This window comes from Monodon monoceros, unplaced genomic scaffold (assembly GCF_005190385.1).
Source record: "Monodon monoceros isolate NGI ecotype Baffin Bay Population unplaced genomic scaffold, NGI_Narwhal_1 Super_Scaffold_2, whole genome shotgun sequence".
Lineage (NCBI taxonomy): Eukaryota > Metazoa > Chordata > Mammalia > Artiodactyla > Monodontidae > Monodon > Monodon monoceros.
In genome coordinates, this window is record NW_021703776.1 from 40,795,433 (window position 1) to 40,815,505 (window position 20,073).

Genomic DNA, 20,073 nt, shown 5'->3' on the forward strand with positions numbered 1-20,073 from the left:
TAGGGCTCAAACCCGTGTCCCCTGCATTGGCAGGCAGACTCTCAACCACTGTGCCACCAGGAAAGCCCCAGATTAATCTTTTTGAGGAACAAAAAATAGGAGCGGAGAAAAGTTTTATTCAGTAAACAGGTTGCCACTGCCATCATTTTCTTTATCTAGGTATGGCTGGAGGACTACAGAGTGGACTGAGTGCCGTGTGGATCCTCTGCTCAGTCAGCAGGACAAGAGGCGGGGCAACCAGACGGCCCTCTGCGGAGGAGGGGTCCAGACCCGAGAGGTGTACTGCGTGCAGGCCAACGAGGACCTCCTCTCACACTTAAACTCCCATAAGGACAAAGAAGGTAAGCTGTTTTCTTCTCAAGTACTCAACTGTGGAGACCAAGAGTGGGATCATCCTGCAGGGGTGTATATGTAGCCGTTTGGGGCAGGAAGAGTCATATTTCTGTTCACGTTATGGCTGATATTGACTATGGTGAACAGTAGTCTAAATTATGGTTGTAAAAATAATTAATACAGTTCCATCTTTGGTCCGTTCTGATTCACTGACAAACCTCTCTTTAGTAGGAGTAATTAATTATAAAAATAGAATAAAGATGTATCTCGTAAGGATACATATAGAATGCAAGTATGTGTTCCAAAGTCCAAATTTTCTTTTCTTCATATAAGAAGAAGTAAAACGTGCTTGTAAAAAGAACACCTTATTTTGCTGTTTATAATGGGGTTGAAAAAGTAAGTTAATTATGGTATTGAGTGAAAATTTCAATTTGAATTTAAAAGAAATAAATACAGAATAAAACTACAGGAAAAAAAAACAAAACAGCAAAACAAAACAAAAAAACTACAGGAAAAAGTCTTTAACCCAAAGGCATGACTTCTTTTTTTTTAATTTTTTAATTTAATTTTATTTATTATTTTATACAGCAGGTTCTTATTAGTCATCAGTTTTATACACATCAGTGTATACATGTCAATCCCAATCGCCCAGTTCAGCACACCACTACCACCACCCCGCTGCGGCTTTCCCTGCTTGGTGTCCATACGTTTGTTCTCTACATCTGTGTCTCAACTTCTGCCCTGTCTCAACTCTAAAATTTTACTCATTATTGGATCAAGTTTATATTCAATTAGTAGCCCGTTAGTCCACACAAATATGAGGCTTTTCAAGCAATGCTGTAAGCAGACCCTCTTACATTTCACTACCTGAGGGATTGCAGGACTTCTATCACTAATACATTCAACATATATTGATCAGTTGCCAGGAGAGCTCCAAAAATTTTGTGTGGTGGTGAGGATGAAAATATCAATACAAACTTCATGTCAGGAAAATGCTCATGTTCATCTTGAGGGCACACAAACAGCCCAGTAGTTGTAATGCAGTATGATATGCATTATAATTGAATTTTAGAATAACCATAGGGAGATCATAGAAAGAGGAACCTTCACAAAGGAGGTGGAACTTGAGCTGAGTTATGACACATACACTTCATACATGTTTTATGAAATGGGCATTTCATAAAACAAAAGAAGAGATGGCTCCTTTGCCTCCCCCAAAAAAGAAGTGGCACTGGTGACCAGTAATTCTTGGGAAATAAGGACTAAAGTTTTGCATTTGCAACTTGAAAAATTTAATTGTTTTGTATCCACTAGCTTTACACAGCACGTTAGCTCATTTAGGAATCTAGCCTAGGGATACATTTTACTACTAACGTATCTTGAGGTTTTAAGGAAATACCATAAAACATGTAATGTTAGTACATTAATATTGTCTTGGCCACTTTAATGGCTACATTTTTAACACTCTTAGGTGGATTTATTATAGCAGTCCTTTCAGAGTAGTATAATTTCACTGCTAGAGGTAGATTAGATTTTAGTTTCTGAACGTCAGTTATATCCTGCAGGTTATTGCTTTCAAAAAGATCCTTCAGAATTCTGAATTGCAACAGGACATTTAAAAAAATCATTTTGTCATAGAATTCCCCTTCTACTGCTGTCAAAGCACTGCAGAGCAACAAAAGTAAGTCACAGAAAAAAGGGAAAACACAAAGAATATTATTATTAAGACGTATCTGTTGGACTAAAGCAAATGCCAAAGCAGAGATTAATAGACATGGAAGTAGTCAATTCACCTAAAATTAATATTTAATCATGTAAGTATGTAACATGAATAACTTAGGAATTTGTGTCCTTTCATGTCCAATACCAAGAATATTAATAAACCTCTTATTGCAAAAATAGCTGATTCTTGCTAAAAGTTGCAGCTTTTTTTCCTCAGAACTTAGACTGAGTTCCCCCTAGAAGTACTTAACATTGCCCAATAGGAAACTTGTTTAATATACCAGCATCCCAAGGGTGGCATGTAAAGACTGTAAATATGTGTGAATGGAGAATACTTAGACTGTGGGCTGTGAAGATTGTTCCCAGTCTGTCTTCTTAAACAAATAAGAAATAATGAAAGCTTACTTTATAAAAACAGGGAAACCTCTCAAAATAACTTCCTCATTCAATCCTAGTTAGAAGGTACTGATCTCAAGAAATCCTGACTGTGTAACCATGAACAACCTACTCTAAGAGCAATTCATATTGCACTTAATTTGAAGAACAAGGACTACACTTTTGTTTTTGTAGATTCACACTTCGTGTCCTATAAATGTCGTTTTCACACATAACCAAACTATTAAAAATGCCTTAGGGCTTCCCTGGTGGCACAGTGGTTGAGAGTCCTCCTGCCGATGCAGGGGACATGGGTTCGTGCCCCGGTCCAGGAGGATCCCACATGCCACGGAGCGGCTGGGCCCGTGAGCCATGGCCACTGAGCCTGCGCGTCCGGAGCCTGTGCTCCACAGCGGGAGAAGCCACAACAGTGAGAGGCCCGTGTACTGCAAAAAAAACCAAAAAAACAAAAAAAACCTTAATTCAAAATAAAATACTTTAGCTCAAAAATAAAATTTCTTGATGCAAAAAATACTGTAAACAAGTGATATGAAATTCACATAAACTTCCTTTATTATCTTCGTACATCATATTACACAGAAGAATGATAATGACCACCTTAGCACAAAGGCAGGGTCGTATTAAATCACTTTATTCACTGGCGTATTTACTACTGTTAATTGACTCACCCCACACGAGGCTCTAAAAATTCTTTTCCTTGGAGCTAATATATTTAATTTGCAGAAAATTGAAATATTTATTATTAAAGTTCTCACAAAGTGTAAAGTATGTTATTCAAAACTTGAAATGAGTTGAATTATCAATACTTACTAAGTTGGCGATGGCATCTGTAGACAATAGGAAAAATATATCTGCTTGATATTGGAGAGTATCCACATTTTATTCTTGTAATTCTCCCAATTCTAACACAATATTCAGGTGATCAAAATTTCCATAATCACTTCTTTAGAAGAAAGGCTTGACAAGTTCTGTACTGAGGAGACTTAGTAGTAAAATCTTTGACAGTTTCTGTCATCTGGCTCTTCAGAATTCCAGTAGGCTTGAAGAATATCCAACTTACGCTGGCATGAACTCTATCCTTCTCAGGATATGACAGGACAAGGCCTTGCCCATGGGGAGGTTATCAGTGTAAGTCCTAGAAAGCTGATGAAAATGTTGCTGATCATTAGATGCATGAACGTGAATTGACTTTTTTAAGAGTTCAAAGTGAATTGAAAGTAGGTTTTAGCTATAGTAATTCAAGAAATTCTTCCATTTGATACAGATTGAACATGTTTTTAAATGAGGGGCACCAAAGGTATTGGTTATAAAGCACCATAAAACTTACTGCAGTTTATATTATAGGAGATTTTAGAACATTCCTTTATAGAAAATGTAGCAAATAATCCACACCGAAATCTGGAGAAGGTCTGTGGGATTTGAGGTTATTAAGAAAGACAGCCTGGATAATGAGCCTGTATGATGACACAGAATGAGATAAACCGGCAGAAAGATTTGGAGAATCAGTAGAAAGATGGATTGAGGGAAGGATGATTGTACTGTGAATGGGTAGACAGAAGGATGAATAAAGAGCTCATATTTTCCCATCTGCAAAGAAATAAGAATAAAATAGTCACCATCCCTAAATGAAATGCAAATTCTTTATAATTGTAGTCTTTTATCTACAGTTTCCACAGACTAGCCCACTTCAGTCAACACTATTTTGAAAAAAAAAAAAAAAAAAAAAAGGCTATGCTTATGGTGCTATTTCCCTGTTATTTCAGAAAGTAAATATCAGAGAGTACATCGAAGTCTAGTGCTGCATCTTTCCTATCCATCACTTTTGAAATAACAGGTGCGTGAGACTATTTTGCATAACATTTCAATCAGAAATGTGTATCAGGGTTCTCTATACATTCCCTGATATAATTCTTAAACCCTCTAGGAAAGATAGTAATTTACTTTTACTTTCTATTTTGCTAGAAATAGATAGAAGCTGTCCCATGAAATAGAAATGATTTTGTGTTTCTTGTCTTTCTAGAACATGATTATATAGATATAAATTATAGAAAAACATAAAAAGATTTTTAAATTTACTGACTTTAAAATGTCACTAGGGGACTTCCCTGGTGGTGCAGTGATTAAGAATCCACCTGCCAATGCAGGGGATGCGGGTTCGAGCCCTGGTCAAGGAAGATCCCACAGGCTGCGGAGCAGCTAAGCCCGCGTGCTACAATTACTGAAGCCCATGCACTCCAGAGCCCGTGCTCCACAACAAAGAGAAGCCACTGCAATGAGAAGCCTGCATACTGCAACAAAGAGTAGCCCCTGCTCACCACAACTAGAGAAAGCCCGCATGCAGCAACGAAGACCCAATGCAGCCAAAAAAATAAATTAATTAATTTTTTAAAATGTCACTAGGATAACACCATAATTATATAAGCATATATAAAGTTTGGGTATGAACACTTTTGTTGTGGTAAATTAATGAAGGTATAAACACTTTTCATAATTTATCATTATATTTTTAAACACACCACTTTGTTCTCTCTTAATCTTCTTATGGTAAATGAAGAAGGAACTAAATCACATAATGGCTACATTTGGGAAACATAGCCTACACTGGTGCAGTGGGTTGTAAAAAGCACTGTGATATAATTATAGAATAACTAAAACATTCCTATGTTTTAAATCCTAAATCCCTGAAGGAATCAAACCTTCCTCGGAAATCAGTCCTCTGGATATTTTGTGGAAGAGAAGGGCTGTTTCCCTAGGAAATTTCTCTGTGATCAGTGGATTACAAAATGGAAGGTGAGATGCCAGGAGGTTTCAGCCATTGGGATAGAAGCTAATAAAAACTTACATTCTGAGAATTAGATTAAGCTGGTCATTGGTCTACGCCAGAGGTAACTTAACAATTTTTAGTAGAGGAAGAGCTTACTAATGACATGTCAGGAAGTATTCAACCAAAAAGGCAATCAAAGAAAAATATAATGAGGCAGCTCTGAAGTTGTGTAAACATGATAACAATGCTTACAGTACCTTTGACTTAGTCAATGTTTAATAAACATTTGTTGTTTGACATGTTTACTCTCCCCTTTGTAAAATAGTACAATTTCCTTTTAAATTTGTCTGAAAATTGTCTCTTCAGCATTTCAGGTACACTTAAACATTCTCTATTTCAGCTAGGGGCTATATCCACAGACACCATTCTTCACCCCTGAATAGTTAACTATTCACACCACTGACTTGGAATAGAGGACACGTGATCTAGTTGTTAGATCAAATGATGAGAGTCAAAATGTATACACTTTGTGTCAGGTTGGCCACTCATTTAAGAGAGTAGTTTTATATGTCTATTTTCCTCTCTTCTAATTATATAGATAGCTTAAAAATCTTTTGAATTTTCATCTTAAGACTACTTTCAAGAGAACCCCAGACAGATAATCAGGAAATCTGGTTTTCATTTCTGCTTGGCCTTATATCTTGATTCACATTACTTAACTTTATTTACCTAAAAATGTCTATTTAATTACACTTATGTTATATTTCCAGCAATGTGGCAGACTAGAATAGCTGAAAATCATCCTTTAAAAAATACCTAGACATTCAGGATACAATATTGTTTTAAATACTTTTAAGAGAAGAACTGAGGTCTTGATTAACTAAACAGTTTCCCAAAGCAAACCATGAAGGCTGAGATGATGCTTTCTGTGGTTGCCCTTGGGTAGGGATGGTACAGAACAAGGGTTTACATTATGGGGACTTGAGGGCATGACATAAACTTGTACTTAGAGAAAGAGAGTACAAGCAGAAATACTGCATTACTTCATCAGCCTCAAAGGGTTATAGCATCAATGATTGAGTGAGCAGAGAAATTCAACTTACCTATAGAGGGAGATAACAAGGAAGCAGATCAGCTTCAGCCTTAAATCAGGGCAAAAACAAACCTCTCCTAAAAATTCCAACTATGGGCCTGTACTCATATGAGTTTAAGTTTCAAATGTATGGTACTTCCATAAGTCCAAAGACCACAAAGCTGAAAATTAATATAAGAAATGGTGTCAGGCAGTGGTATTAGCAAGGTGCCTGACATAGCAAAAGCAAAAACTCTAAAGATGGGAATACCTTAACCTAAGCTGCAGGATTTTGCCAGGTAAACTGCACCATTCAAATTTGTGAACTACATGAGGAAAAATAATTCATTGTAAACAGGATTTACTAACAAACAGTAAAATTAGACTTGCAAATATTAGACTAAATATTAGATTTTCAAATATTAGACTTGGAAATATTAGAAAAAGCAGATACAAACTATAAAATACATATGCTAAAACTTATTTATGATGTAAAGGAAAAATTAAAACATTAAATATAATGAGTCACAATTAAAAAGACCAGATTTTAAAAAAAGAAAAAGGAAAGAAACAGAAGTTCTGGAACTGAAAAATAATTTAACTGGAAATAAACAAATGGGTAGATTATACACATTGAGATAAACAATTATTAGTAAACTAAAGACAAATGTAAGCAAATTATTCAAAGTGCAACACTGAAAATAGAAGTTGAGAATGAAAGCAAGGATAACAGTCATGAAGAATTAAACAAGAAGGTTCAGAGTGAGAGAATCAAGAGAAAAGATGAGAGAATTGTCTAGAATTGATGAAAGACAAGATATACAGGATCAAGAAAATTTGCAAGCAGGATAATAATATATGTACAGTTTATATACAATGTAGTGAATTCTCAACTCATCAACTCCAAAGACATATTAAAAGGAACAGAGAGAAGGAGAAAATTAATTACAAAAGAATTAACAAATTAGCAGTGCAATTCTCAACAGCTACAGAAGATCAACATAATAAAAATAATATATTGAAAGTACTGAAAGGAAAATAACTGTCAACTTAAAATTATTTATCCAAGTACCTATCATTGAAAACTATGGGCAAAATTAAGACAAAAGTGAAAGGATTAATAAACCCTTACTGAAAGTACTGCTAAATGATGTTTAGAAAGAAGGAAATTGAACCCAGAAAGAGAAGAATTCAAGATGTGCAAAGAATTTGGTAAGCGTGTGGGTAATCTAAATAAGTATAAATATGTGTGAAGCAACAACAATAATTTTCATGATTAAAACACTGTAAATTAGTTAATGACCAACAATAATATGTGACAGGAGGAAATAATAAGGAGTGTATTGTTTGGGAAAGCATAGAGATATTGAGCACCCTTATATATTACTAAGTTATTATGCCTGTTAAAATATTAAGAATAATTATTAACATAAAAATACATTATATATATAGACACTTTTCTAAAAGGGATTAAATAAAAATGAGTCAATTCAATAAAAGTACTGAACAAGAGAAAAAAAAATCATTGTTTTCTTAGAGACAATCTAATTAATACCAAATAAAAAAGACTAAAAATCTAGAAATATGACTTTTCAAATGTCAGAGTTAAAGGTTATTACAGAAAGTCATTTTGTTTTTGTTATTATTATAAGACCAACCGTTTTATAAGTTTTTTGCCATGATCAAACTAAGAGTGTGGATTACTCAGTCCAAACATTTACCACTGCTGGAAAATACCTGAACAGATCACACGTTGTATTTCCCAGGCAGTAATGCCACCTTTATATACAAAGTGCAGCTGAAAATTTTATTTTAACATGAGAAATAACATGAGATTGATTTGAGTTATATATGTGTGCAGTGTCAAAACTATCCAGAAGATTTAATGGTTGGATTGATTAAACAGCATTTGATAGAAAATTTTATTGGATAATCAAAAATGCCCAGAATTTTCTCCAGTATTTTTAGAGTGAAGGATAATCTTCACAAACATAAAACTCAATAAAAATTATGTTGCTAACTTGATATTGTTCAGTGAAGCATGAGAATGACTAAACTTTTAAAACTGAAGGAAACATCTGAAAATTCCTGAGTATTTCAAACCTATCTCCCTTTGTATCATTCTCATTTTTTTCCCAGTTTGCTAATGGGAAAGGTGAATGACACTGGTTTGATTACTTAGGTAAAGGTAATAATGACAAAGGAATTATTACCCAGAGAAGATAATAAAATTCATTATGTATGTTGGTGCCTTTGACAAAGTCATAGATGGTGTGCTGTTAAATATGTGAGTGATATTAAGCTAGAAAGGATAAAACATACTAGATAATAATTTTATGATGCAATAGGCTAGACACATTGAAATTTCTCCAGCAATATGAAGTCTAACGAAATACTTACAACAAATACCTACACTTAAGAGCCAAATGCCCACTCTAAAAGGAAATGATACCATAATGATGATGATATGATGACAGTGAGAGTATTGATTATGTTTATTAAGGCACTATGTTAATTATTTGGTTGCTGTGAAGATTAAATGTTTAATGGGAAGGAACAGATGGCATCGATTGCTTAATATTATTATTTTTTATTAAAGTAGAGTTGATTTACAATGTTGTTTTAGTTTCAGCTGTACAGCAAAGTGACTCAGTTATAGATATATAACTGAATGATATATATATGATATATATATGATATATATGATTATATATATATTCTTTTTCAGATTCTTTTCCATTATTACTTATTATAAGATGTTGAATATAGTCCCCTGTGCTATACAGTAAGACCTTGTTGTTTACCTATTTTTTAAAATTTTTATTGGGAGTATAGTTGATTTACAATGCTGTGTTAGTTTCAGGTGTACACTAAAGTGAATCAGTTATACATATACATATATCCACTCTTTTTTAGATTCTTTTCCCATATAGGTCATTACAGAGTACTGAGTAGAGTACCCTGTGCTATACAGTGGGTCCTTATTAGTTATCTATTTTATATATAGTAATGTGTATATGTGAATCCCAATCTCCCAGTTTATCCCTCCCCTCCCCTCCCCCCCAGTAACCATAAGTTTGTTTTCTACATCTGTGACTCTATTTCTGTTTTGTAAATAATTTCATCTGTATCATTTTGTTTTTTAGATTCCACATATAAGTGGTATCATATGATATTTGTCTTTCTTTGTCTGACTTCACTCAGTATGACAATCTCTAGGTCCATCCATGTTGCTGCAAATGGCATTATTTTGTTCTTTTTTATGGCTGAGTAATATTCCATTTTGTGTGTGTGTGTGTGTGTGTGTGTGTGTGTATCACATCTTCTTTATTCGCTCGTCTGTTGATGGACATTTAGGTTGCTTCCATGTCTTGGTTATTGTAAATAGTGCTGCAGTGAACATTGGGGTGCATGCATCTTTTAAAATTAGAGTTTTGTCAGGATATATGTCCAGGAGTGGGATTGTGGGATCGTATGGTAACTATTTTAGTTTTTTAAGGAACCTCCATGCTGTTCTCCATAGTGGCTGCACTAATTTACATGCCTACCAACAGTGTAGAAGGGTTCCCTTTTTTCTAAACCCTCTCCAGCATCTGTTATTTGTAGGCTTTTTGATGATGGCCTTTCTAACCAGTGTGAGGTGGTATCTCATTGTAGTTTTGATTTGCATTTCTCTAATAATTAGCGACGTTGAGCATCTTTTTATGTGTCAGTGGGTTAATGTTAAACTCATTCTGTGTCTGTTCTCCCATGTTACTTTTCTGAACATCAATCACAAGCTATCAATGAAGTGTTACAATTTGGATATCTCACTTGATATTCCTTCATTCACTCAGTACATACTTACTGAGCAAGTGTTAGGTTGCACCACTGATTACGATGTTGAATATAGAATGTTTTAAAAAGCAGACTTGATCCCTGTCAGGGAACTTATAACCTATCTTATATAACCAAACCTCAAATAACCTCGTATTAAGGCTTTGTTTACTGGAAGTTCAGGGTTGCCCCTTCACAAGGCTAACATGGAGAGACTTCTACAGACATGCCAGTTTGGGGCTCTTCAGTTAAAATCTGAAAATATACTACAACCATGGTCCATCCTTAACAAAGAACCTTTATCCTTATTCACTGGGTATATTATTTTTCTGGAAATCACATATTTTCAAAATGTAGTTTAAAAATCACCTGTATGCTTTAAGAAAATGCAAAAATCCCTGGATGTTATCCACTGGGATTGTGATTCTGTAGGTCTGAAATGGGTGCAGGAGTCTCTGTTTGTTTTATAAGCACCGTGGTGATTATAATTAGGAGACGATTTTACCGTAAAGCTCATGATGGTCCTTTTAAAAGACCCTTTCCAAAGCTTTGGGAGAGACTGGGATAGGGAAAGGGAAATCCATTTTTCTTTCTTTTTGAGGCCCAAGGCTTACGTAATTTATGCATTGAAAAAAAAAAAAAGCAACTAAATTCCAAATACAAAATCAGTAAGATCTCTGTCAGGGTTCCAGAAGGGTCCTGTGCATGTGAAGCGCCCTGACCTTAAGCCTCATGGGTTTCTTAATGAATCTGTCCCAAATTCTAACACAGATTTTTGGCCTCTATTTGGGCCAGAGAGAATCAGTACATTAATATGAGAAACAGAAACACAGGCATTCGTGTCCTGAAGACAGGTTTCCCAAAGTTCTAGAGATGAAACTGGGAAGAATGGAGTGACTGGGAAAAGTCACTCTTCGTGTTCAGAAGTGAAGTAGAACTTTCAGTTCTAATATTGGTCTTAGTTATGTTCACTGAGCCCTAGTTATAGGTCCCTGAGCTGCAAATCTTTAGAAAACCACTATACCTTGCTAGTAGTTAAGTTAGGAAATTGGTGGGGAAGAACACTTTACACTGAGATACTGTTTCATCTCACTTTATATCTGTAACCCAAGATGGAAAGAAGCCATAGCTGTTAGTAACGGACCTTCCATTAATGAAAGAAAAACATTAGATAAAATGTCACATAACCTGACACTATCGAGTGACTGTACTATGTGTGCTTTTTGTAACCCTTAAGCACATATTTCATCGAGTCAGTTGTCGATGAATGATAGCACCAGAAGGAATTTTGAAATGAACACTCAGGGACCTGCGCTGGCGCATGAATAGCATTTTTTCAGAGGCACACTCCTGCAATCTAAGAATGTAAAAGAAGTGGTTTGTGGCGGGCTGCTCCCTGCCTTGCTGATGATTGCTCAGTAGGGAGTAGCTACTCTCACCAGTGTTAACAGAGGAGTACAAACTACATTGTGGAACTCATTAATATTTATTCCTTCTAAAAGCAATGGGCAATAAAAAGGGAAATAAACTGGGTAGAATAGCAATGGGAAAAGGAAGCCATGACAACAGATTCATCTTGAAAAGGTTTCACCATTTATTGCACACAAAAATACACTTGAAATACAAGGATCCATATTATTAGTCTGGAATTCACTAAAAATACCTCTATGGGTCAGCTAATTTATAAAAAAATTGTAAATTGAACGCAGCCTAAGAATTTAAAGTAGTCATCCATATTATTGTAGTTACGTGATTTTGATGTATCAGTTTACACTTTCATATTTTCAATATTCAGCAAAGCTACGTGTTCTCAGCATCAGATTCTGTGCTGTGTCTGTCTATAGACAAGAACTTTCTCTAAGCCAAGGGTCACCTGCCTGTCGCAACAGAGACCAGTGACATTCCTTTTCCTTTTCTTGTGCTGCTTCTCTATTATCTGACTTGAAATGCCTTCAACCATTGTCACAACTATCCGCATATCTCCTGTTTCAAATTGTCTTTTTCACACTGTTATCTTTTTTCATCCAAAGCCTATGCCCTTCTTATACTATATTACACAAGTTACCATTTGATTATATAGAATTCTGTGCTTTTACAGTTGCCTCATGAGTATTATGCCAACTCCCCAAGATTTTAAGCTTCTGAGGAGGGAATGGCACTTTTTCCCGCCTAAATTTTAATTGATCCATTATTCTTACCAGAGCTCTGGGTAGTTTGTGAATTGTGTCATTTAGAAATATCTTTAAGAGAGATTAAAAAGCCCTTCAATGAGAGGATGTTTACTTCCTAGACATCTAATTTACAGTGTTTCATTTTGAATTAATCTGTATGCCTCACTAACTTCATTCTTTTCCTCCTTTGTTTTCCTTTCCTCTGCAAAGGCTTAATGAGATAGCATATGTAAAACACATCCTAGCCTAAGGCCTTGCACTTATTATATGCCAAATGAGTATTAACTGCTTTTGTTTATGTGTTTACTTTTCTGCTTAAATTGAGAAAAAGGGAGGAATTTTTTTAAATGATAATTTTACTCCAAGCATTTTGCATGTAATAAAGGCATAATTGTATACTGGCCTTGCTAGTTGAGAAACATAACGGAGGATGTATAATTCATGGAGTCTGTTTTCAGTATGTCTCAAAATCCTTTAGTGTATTTACATTATACATGAAATTGTTCCTTTCTTGGAAAAAGTAGACTTCCTTTGTATTATTTCAGAGCAAAAAGAAATAGAGCTAATTTTACTTCTGTATTTATGGGAGACAGAATAATTACAGCTTCCCTTACTTTGTGACGCTGAATCCTTGAGAAGTTTAGGCAGTGCTCTGTTGCCAAAGGACTCTGAAGGAAATGCTTGCAATAACTGTGGGATTCTTTGGTTGCTCTAAAAGCACACTTTGATCATTGCTCAGCCTGCACCACACTGGTCCATCTGCCCCTAACGTTACACAGGATTCCTGGGCTTCTAAAACCACATTGGTTAGGCAGCACTATGCCTGGGAGACCTTAACGTTTTTGATCAAAATAATATTAATAAACAGATGCAAAAAAATTACAAAAGGGTCTTATTGTTTTACATGTCCTCAGCTAGGTCTGGTTAGAAAGCCTGGGATCAGTTAAGTTCTTCTTCCATTAGGAATTTCCAGAAGTACTTTGAAAATAAAAAATCATGTTTTTCACTAAGAAAGCTGTTGATCCATTTCTCACTGTCTTTCAAAAATTCATAGCAAAGGGAGTAAGCAAAGAAACTAACATGTTGTGATAGTTTTCCTATTAATGCATGACTAAATTTTCGCAGACATACCAAGACAGTAAGTGACAGAGGACAGACTTGAGCCATTTTTTGACTTCAAGTCTAAATTCTATCTAGTCTTATTCCTCTGCCCTGTGAATTTGCTTCAGAATAAAAAACTGGGTACAGTAGCCACCCACAACTTTATCAGAGTCACTGAAAGTAGTTCTAGTATATTAAATTATCCGATGATATTTCTGTTGCAAAAATAAACAAAAATGCCATGGAGATATGCCTCTTATAACAGAAAATTGAAAGAAAATTAAGGATAATTTAATTCCGTTTTACGATTCAACACAATTAAGAGATTCATTCCCTGAGATGGTTCTATAAGGTCAATATGAAGTCTTGCCCATGGGCATGTGAACCAGTATTGTGTTGAATCATATGAAATTGTTAGTTTTGTAGGTCAAGAGCTGTTGATTAGTGGCAATTTCCTATACATCACCTGAAAAGGTACCTTTACTGTATTGTGTTAAGTCACCTAGTGGAACAGAACTACTCTGTTCCAGACTTTCCACTGTCAGAATCAAGCCTGCAGCTATTGGCTATGAATTGTAGTCATTCTTTCCACGTGGACTGTATGCATTTGTGCTGTGTGCAGTGTGCTTTAGAGAGGGTAATGATTGTCTTCTGTAAATATATGTAGATTTCCCTGTAGTAGATTTTATTTATGGGAAGATAACTTATATTCATGGCTTGAGAGTGACTTGAATTTATCAAGCGGCTTTTATTCGATGCAGTTAGAAATCTTCCGTATTATGTGATTTTTAATACTTACCTGTGCCCCACTTTGTTTTATGTAAATATATAAAATAAAAGGAGATAACAGTCATTTTAAGGATAAGTGGGTGAGGAATGTGGGGCAAAGGAAAAATGCTAGTAGTAAGAGGATATCCAACCAATGATGAATATAATAAAGATAATGTACGAAATGTGTGCCGTAAGATCCTGTGAGTATCTTGAAGTGGGACCAGTAGTTTTAACTCTAAGCTTGATAGCCAGTGCAAAGAGGAATAGTGAATTATGAAATTCACAGCATCCATTAGACAGTAGAAACCAGTTGTAAAGGAAAAGCACAATTTCTGGTTTTAGAGTCAGAAAGAAAATTCATCAGTAGGGCTTCCTAAAGAGGATAGTGTGACTGTATTGCATTACAACTTCATTAACATCTGTAGTGTGAACACCACAATGAATTTTATAAGGAAGCTTTTTCTTTAAGCAGTTTTCCTCAATGTAGGCCACTAGCATAAATATGAAAGTGTAACCCAGGAAAGGCAAATCAGTAGGGATTAATGTGATACGGTGCAGATTTATAGGTCTCTGCTAAGCAGGATAACCCAGGGATAGAGTTCAGAATATCTAAATGAATAGATGTACAGCTATTCCCTCAGGCAACCCTCCTCAGAGTTTTGATAGATATTGAGAGGCAGAGAGTTCCCTTACATCCCCTGACACAGGGATCTGGAGTACTTTTATTCTGCTTTCTGTTTAGTTGCACTTAAATGCAGAGACACATTTTCTAGCCATCATCTAGGTGAGAATAGGATTAGCATCCTTAAAAGAAAATCAGAAGGCTTGACAAAGACATAAACTTGAATGAAATATGATCCACTTCGAACAGTGAGATGAGCTCAGAACTAACTAGATGTAGGACAGAGAAAAAGTTTAGACACAGATAAAGGAATATCAAAGGTCTTTAAGTCTATTCCAGTACATAACCCATAGCAAAAATCTGTTACATGTGCAAGGGAGACCAGGCTTCGACATTAATGCCATCTTTTAGAAGAAGCAGTTTAACTTTCTGGTATCTTCTTCAAGATAAAATAATTTGCAAGTGTAAATCTATGGACCTAACTAAATGAGTTAACTTGAAGTGATAATGATAATGATGAGGAGGATTGAGAAGATGATAGACGCTTATTACATGTGAGACATTGTTCTGTTTTACATTTAGTGGTTAATTAGACCTTCACCACAAGCCTAAGAAGTACTGTTATTATATAATATTGAGGTATAGAGAAATTAAATAATTTTACCAAGGTGTATGGCTAGTAAATATCATAACCCGGGTTGTAAATCAAAAAGTCTGCTTCCTGGGCTTCCCTGATGGCGCAGTGGCTGAGAGTCTGCCTGCCGATGCAGGGGACATGGGTTTGTGCCCCGGTCCGGGAGGGTCCCACATGCCGCGGAGCGGCTGGGCCCGTGAGCCATGGCCGCTGAGCCTGCGCGTCCGGAGCCTGTGCTCCGCAACGGGAGAGGCCACAGCAGTGAGAGGCCCGTGTACCGCAAAAAAAAAAAAAGTCTGCTTCCTGAACCTGTGCTCTTAACCACTATGCCATGGAGTTAGGGTTATTGTCAGACAGTTTGATGTTGAGAAAAAGTTACCTTCCCTCTAAGTGATACTTCTTTTAAAATATGTGCCTTTCTTTTAAATAAGTAATTATGTCTGAGAGTGAATGGTTTACTAAGGTTATTCCTATTTAATTACAGTAAAATTATACATATAATGTCCCTGTTTCCATTCACTATGTCAGGAAGTTATTCATTCTTTCATTTATTTAGCTGATACTTACTGAATGCTGTCTATGTCTAGACAATGTTCTAAAATGCTGAAAATAGAGAAGTAAACAGCACGGACAAGATTCTTGCTGTCACAGAGTTTATATATTTATGGAAAGAGACAAACTATCAGCAAAGAGATAAACAAGAAATTATCAGATAGCAAGAAGTACTATGCGGAGGATCAAAGTGGCGTGATGTGAGAGAGGATGACTGGGCAGTGATATTTTTGGCACTTTAGGGTTTGGCTTCCCAAATTTATATATCTAAGCACAAATTCTCCTCTGAAGAACAAAATCATATATTTATCTTCCTGTTTGACATCTCCAATCATAACACTCAAGTGTGCTTGTCTCCTCTCCATACACTCTTGTAACGGCACAATAAATAAAAGTTTTAAAACAATATCGGAGTACAGTATACCTGAATAGTAAAAATTCCATGATCTATTTAATACATGTGTTAAAATAAATCCCTTGAAGCTACTTAGGGGGAAAATAATCACGAACAGAATAGGCAACACAAAATAATTGTTTAGTAAATATTTGTTGAGTAAATGAATAAATGGACTGAGTAATGACCTCCAAGGGTCAGTATATATGATTTCCAACGAATTATTACTTTGATAGCCAGAGAGATGAAAGTTATAAGATATGCATATTTAGAAATGTATCACAAAACCTGGTAACTAAATATTTTAAATCATCAGAAAAGCAAGCATATTGTTAGGCTTCTGCTTTCAACTATAATTGAGTAACTGGAATCCTCTCAATAAGAATAACTATAAAATTGGACAAAAATTACAAAGCAGCTGCTTTTAGGCATTAAACAGCAAGCTGCAGAAAACTGTAACCACAATTTTGAGGTGATCAATCACCTCAGTCTTCTACTGGAGGGTCTCCTCTCCTGACACAGAGTAGGGAAAATGAAGACAAGCAGAGCATCAGGCCTTGCTGAACTAAAGAGTTAGGAGTCTGAATTCCAGGATGCTGAAATGACTGGAAATTTCAGGGCAGGGTACAGAGAAAGGGCATTTGCACTGAGGGGAGTGGGGTGGAGTCCAGGCGTCTATGTGGGGATATCCCATGGGGCTTTGTCGCAGGGCTGGGCTGCACATGCGCAGATTGAGACTCTGTGAAGTCTAGCAGAGATCCTATGCTGCAAGGCTGAGGGCTGAGGGGTGATAGAATAGGTAGTGCAGTGCTGGGAGATGTCCAAGTTCTAACCCTGCAAGGATGAGAATCCTCACTGAACACCTCAGCCCTCATGGCTTAGGAGTAAGGACCACAGTGTCACAGCCAAGTTCAAATCTGAACCAGACAAGCCTTAATCCAAATGAAACCAAGCTTGAAAACATCAGAAGGATCTGCTAGCAATTTAACTGTTTGACAGAACAAAATTCATAAAGGAAGATGACATAATCCAGACTCTCTACAGCGTATCATTCACAAAGTCCAGAAGTAAGATAAAAAGTTACTCCAGGGAATTCCCTGGCAGTCCAGTGGTTAGGACGCAGTGCTCTCATTTAGTTCAATCCCCGGGTTCAGTCCCTGGGTAAGATCCAGCAAGCAGCCACATGGTGCGGCCAGAAGAAAAAAAAAAAGTTATTCCACAAAATTAAATAGAGAGATCTGTTATCAAGTAAAAGCAGTCAGTAGAAATATACTTTGAGAGGACTCAGATATTACAGTTAGCAGACAAGGACTTTAAGGAACTATTATTATAGATATTTTCAAAGGTTTAAAGGAAAAGATTGTCTTGGAGAGTGAACAGATGGGAGTATAAAGAGAAAAATCGACATAAGAATATGGAAATTCAGAAGTGTAACAGATCTGCAGTAAAAAAATCATTGTGTTTAATTCTTGGTGCTAGCAAAAGAAAGGTTAAGTGATCTTGAAGACAGATCAATAGAAATTATTGGATCTGAGTAGAAGAAAGGGTTATTGATCTTGAAGACAGATCAGTAGAAATGATCAGATCTGAAGAACAGTGAGAAAGAAGATGGGGGGAAAAAAGTGAAGAGAGACTCCATGATTGGTGAAATAATATCAAACTATCCATGTATTAATGATATTATAGGGAAGAGAGAGAGTGATATGAGAAAAAAGATACTTGAAGAAATAAGGGCCAAAATATTCTCAAATTTGTTGAAAAAGGAACCATCAACTTTCATATGTAATAAGCTCAGCAAAACTCAAGCAGGATAAATACAAAAACGACAACAAAAATACAATAAACTCAAATTTCTGAACACTGAAGATGAAGAGAAAATTCTCAAAGCACCCAGAGGTAAAAACACATGGTATATACATGTGAATAAAGATAACAAATGAGGGTTGAAATCTCATCAGAGATAATAAAGCAGTGTCTCTGCTGAAAAAAATTTGTCAGCTTAGACCTTGGCAATTGAGTAAGTGCCTCTAGGCCCCAGTTCTCTACCTTCCCCCAGAATAACACCCCTAATTTCTTTTTGGGTGACAGATAAAGGATCTGAGGCACCTCCACCATTTCTTCAGTTCCAGAGAGGTTTATCTGGTGGAACCAAAACCCATAGTCTTGAGGAAAGATCAGCTTTCCTTCTCATATCTGTGGTTTCTCAGATTTATTTGGTGCCAGCTGGTCTAATATGAGTCTTCACAAATGAACGTGGCCTTCCAACTTAAATCCTGCTGTGCTCATTGGCATACTTTCCTCTAACCTGAGGATGGAGCTGAGGAACGCCACAGCCAAGAGGGTTCTTTGATGAATTCATCAAGATTGGAGACAGAAGTCATCTTGACAGAACCCAAGAACCAAGTGAAATACATATAAGTCAAGATCCCTAGTTTTGGATCCACTTCTAAATATCCTCCCAAGAGTTCTTTTCAGGTTGTTTGCCACCTGGTCCTTCATCAAGTTGAAGCCAGAAGGTTAAAGCCTCTCCCCACCCCAATGCCTACAGTCCCTCCTTGCTTGGGCTGTAATGCTGACATTTTCTTTTTTTCCCCACATTCTGTGATTCTTTGTGTCAGGTTGAATGGATTTTAAAACATGTAGCTCTTCATGTAAACTTTGAATGATGTGTAATATTAAAAACAAAGACCGTTCCATTTTTTAAGGAATACTTGGAAACACTCAGAGACGCTTTGGGGTTAATCAGAAGGTCAGCAGAGTAAAAGGAGAATTCCCCACTCCATATACATTGCTGCGGAGTCTCTCATTTTTCCTTCCAGAGGAAAAATATCTGAACTATATGAGAACAGAGAATTTAAAACTAATAATAATAGGAGAGATTAGGAGTAGAGTTTTTAAATTGCACAAAAAGATTTAGAGGAAAAGTAATGAGGTAATAATATACTCAAAATACCATTAAAATAAAAATGAAAAAAATAAGATTTTCATTAATATAGGCTAGAAGTCAAGAAAAACATAAATGTGAAAGAAATAAAGTTTAGATTAAAAAGTTTAAGATCTGTGAGATAAAATGTAAGAGAGGTTCATTAATAATTAATAAAACTTCAGCTCAAAATTTATTGATGATTTGAATGTGAGACCTGACACCATTAAATGCCTAGAAGAAAACATAGGGGGTAAGCTCCTTGACATTGGCCTTGGCAATGAGTTTTAGATTCGACACTAAAAGCAAAGGCAACAAAAGCAAAAATAAACAATGATGTAGTGGAGCTACATCAAACTAAAAAGCTTCTGCCCAGCAAAGGAAGGCACCAACAAAATGAAAAAGCAACCTATGGAATGGGAGAAAATATTTGCAAAGCGCCTATATGATAAGTGTTTAATATCCAAAATATACAAGCCAATCTGCTTTAGGGATCTCCCCCTTTCTCCCACAATTTTATCCGTTTTCCCTAAGATGCAGTTTGATCAGCCCACAAAAGTGAGTCAAGGAGATCACTAGTATCAAAGCTCCAGAAGCATTTCCTAGTGAGGCTTGAGATCTACAATGGCAGATGTTTTCAAGTCTCCAGTATCATTTTCCAAGCAGTTTTATTTAAAAGAATTTAGTGTAAACTTGGGGAAAGTATTCAAACTCAGTTTACGTGCTACCATAAATTAAAAGGTGGATTTAAGGTTAGAAAAATGTCCAGGAAGAAATACACCGCCAATAGAAAAAACTATAC

The 20,073-nt window shown here is 36.0% G+C and overlaps 1 protein-coding gene across 6 annotated transcripts in view; it reads left to right on the forward strand.

Annotated features, from left to right (window-relative positions):
- The window catches only part of THSD7A (thrombospondin type 1 domain containing 7A), a 713,490-nt gene that overhangs the window by 488,501 nt on the left and 204,916 nt on the right, over positions 1 to 20,073 (forward strand). For all 6 annotated transcript variants that reach the window (XM_029233858.1, XM_029233859.1, XM_029233854.1 and 3 more), the window contains one exon: positions 160 to 341. In XM_029233858.1, coding sequence (XP_029089691.1) covers positions 160 to 341 — 182 coding nt within the window. The remainder of the gene's footprint in view (positions 1 to 159; positions 342 to 20,073) is intronic.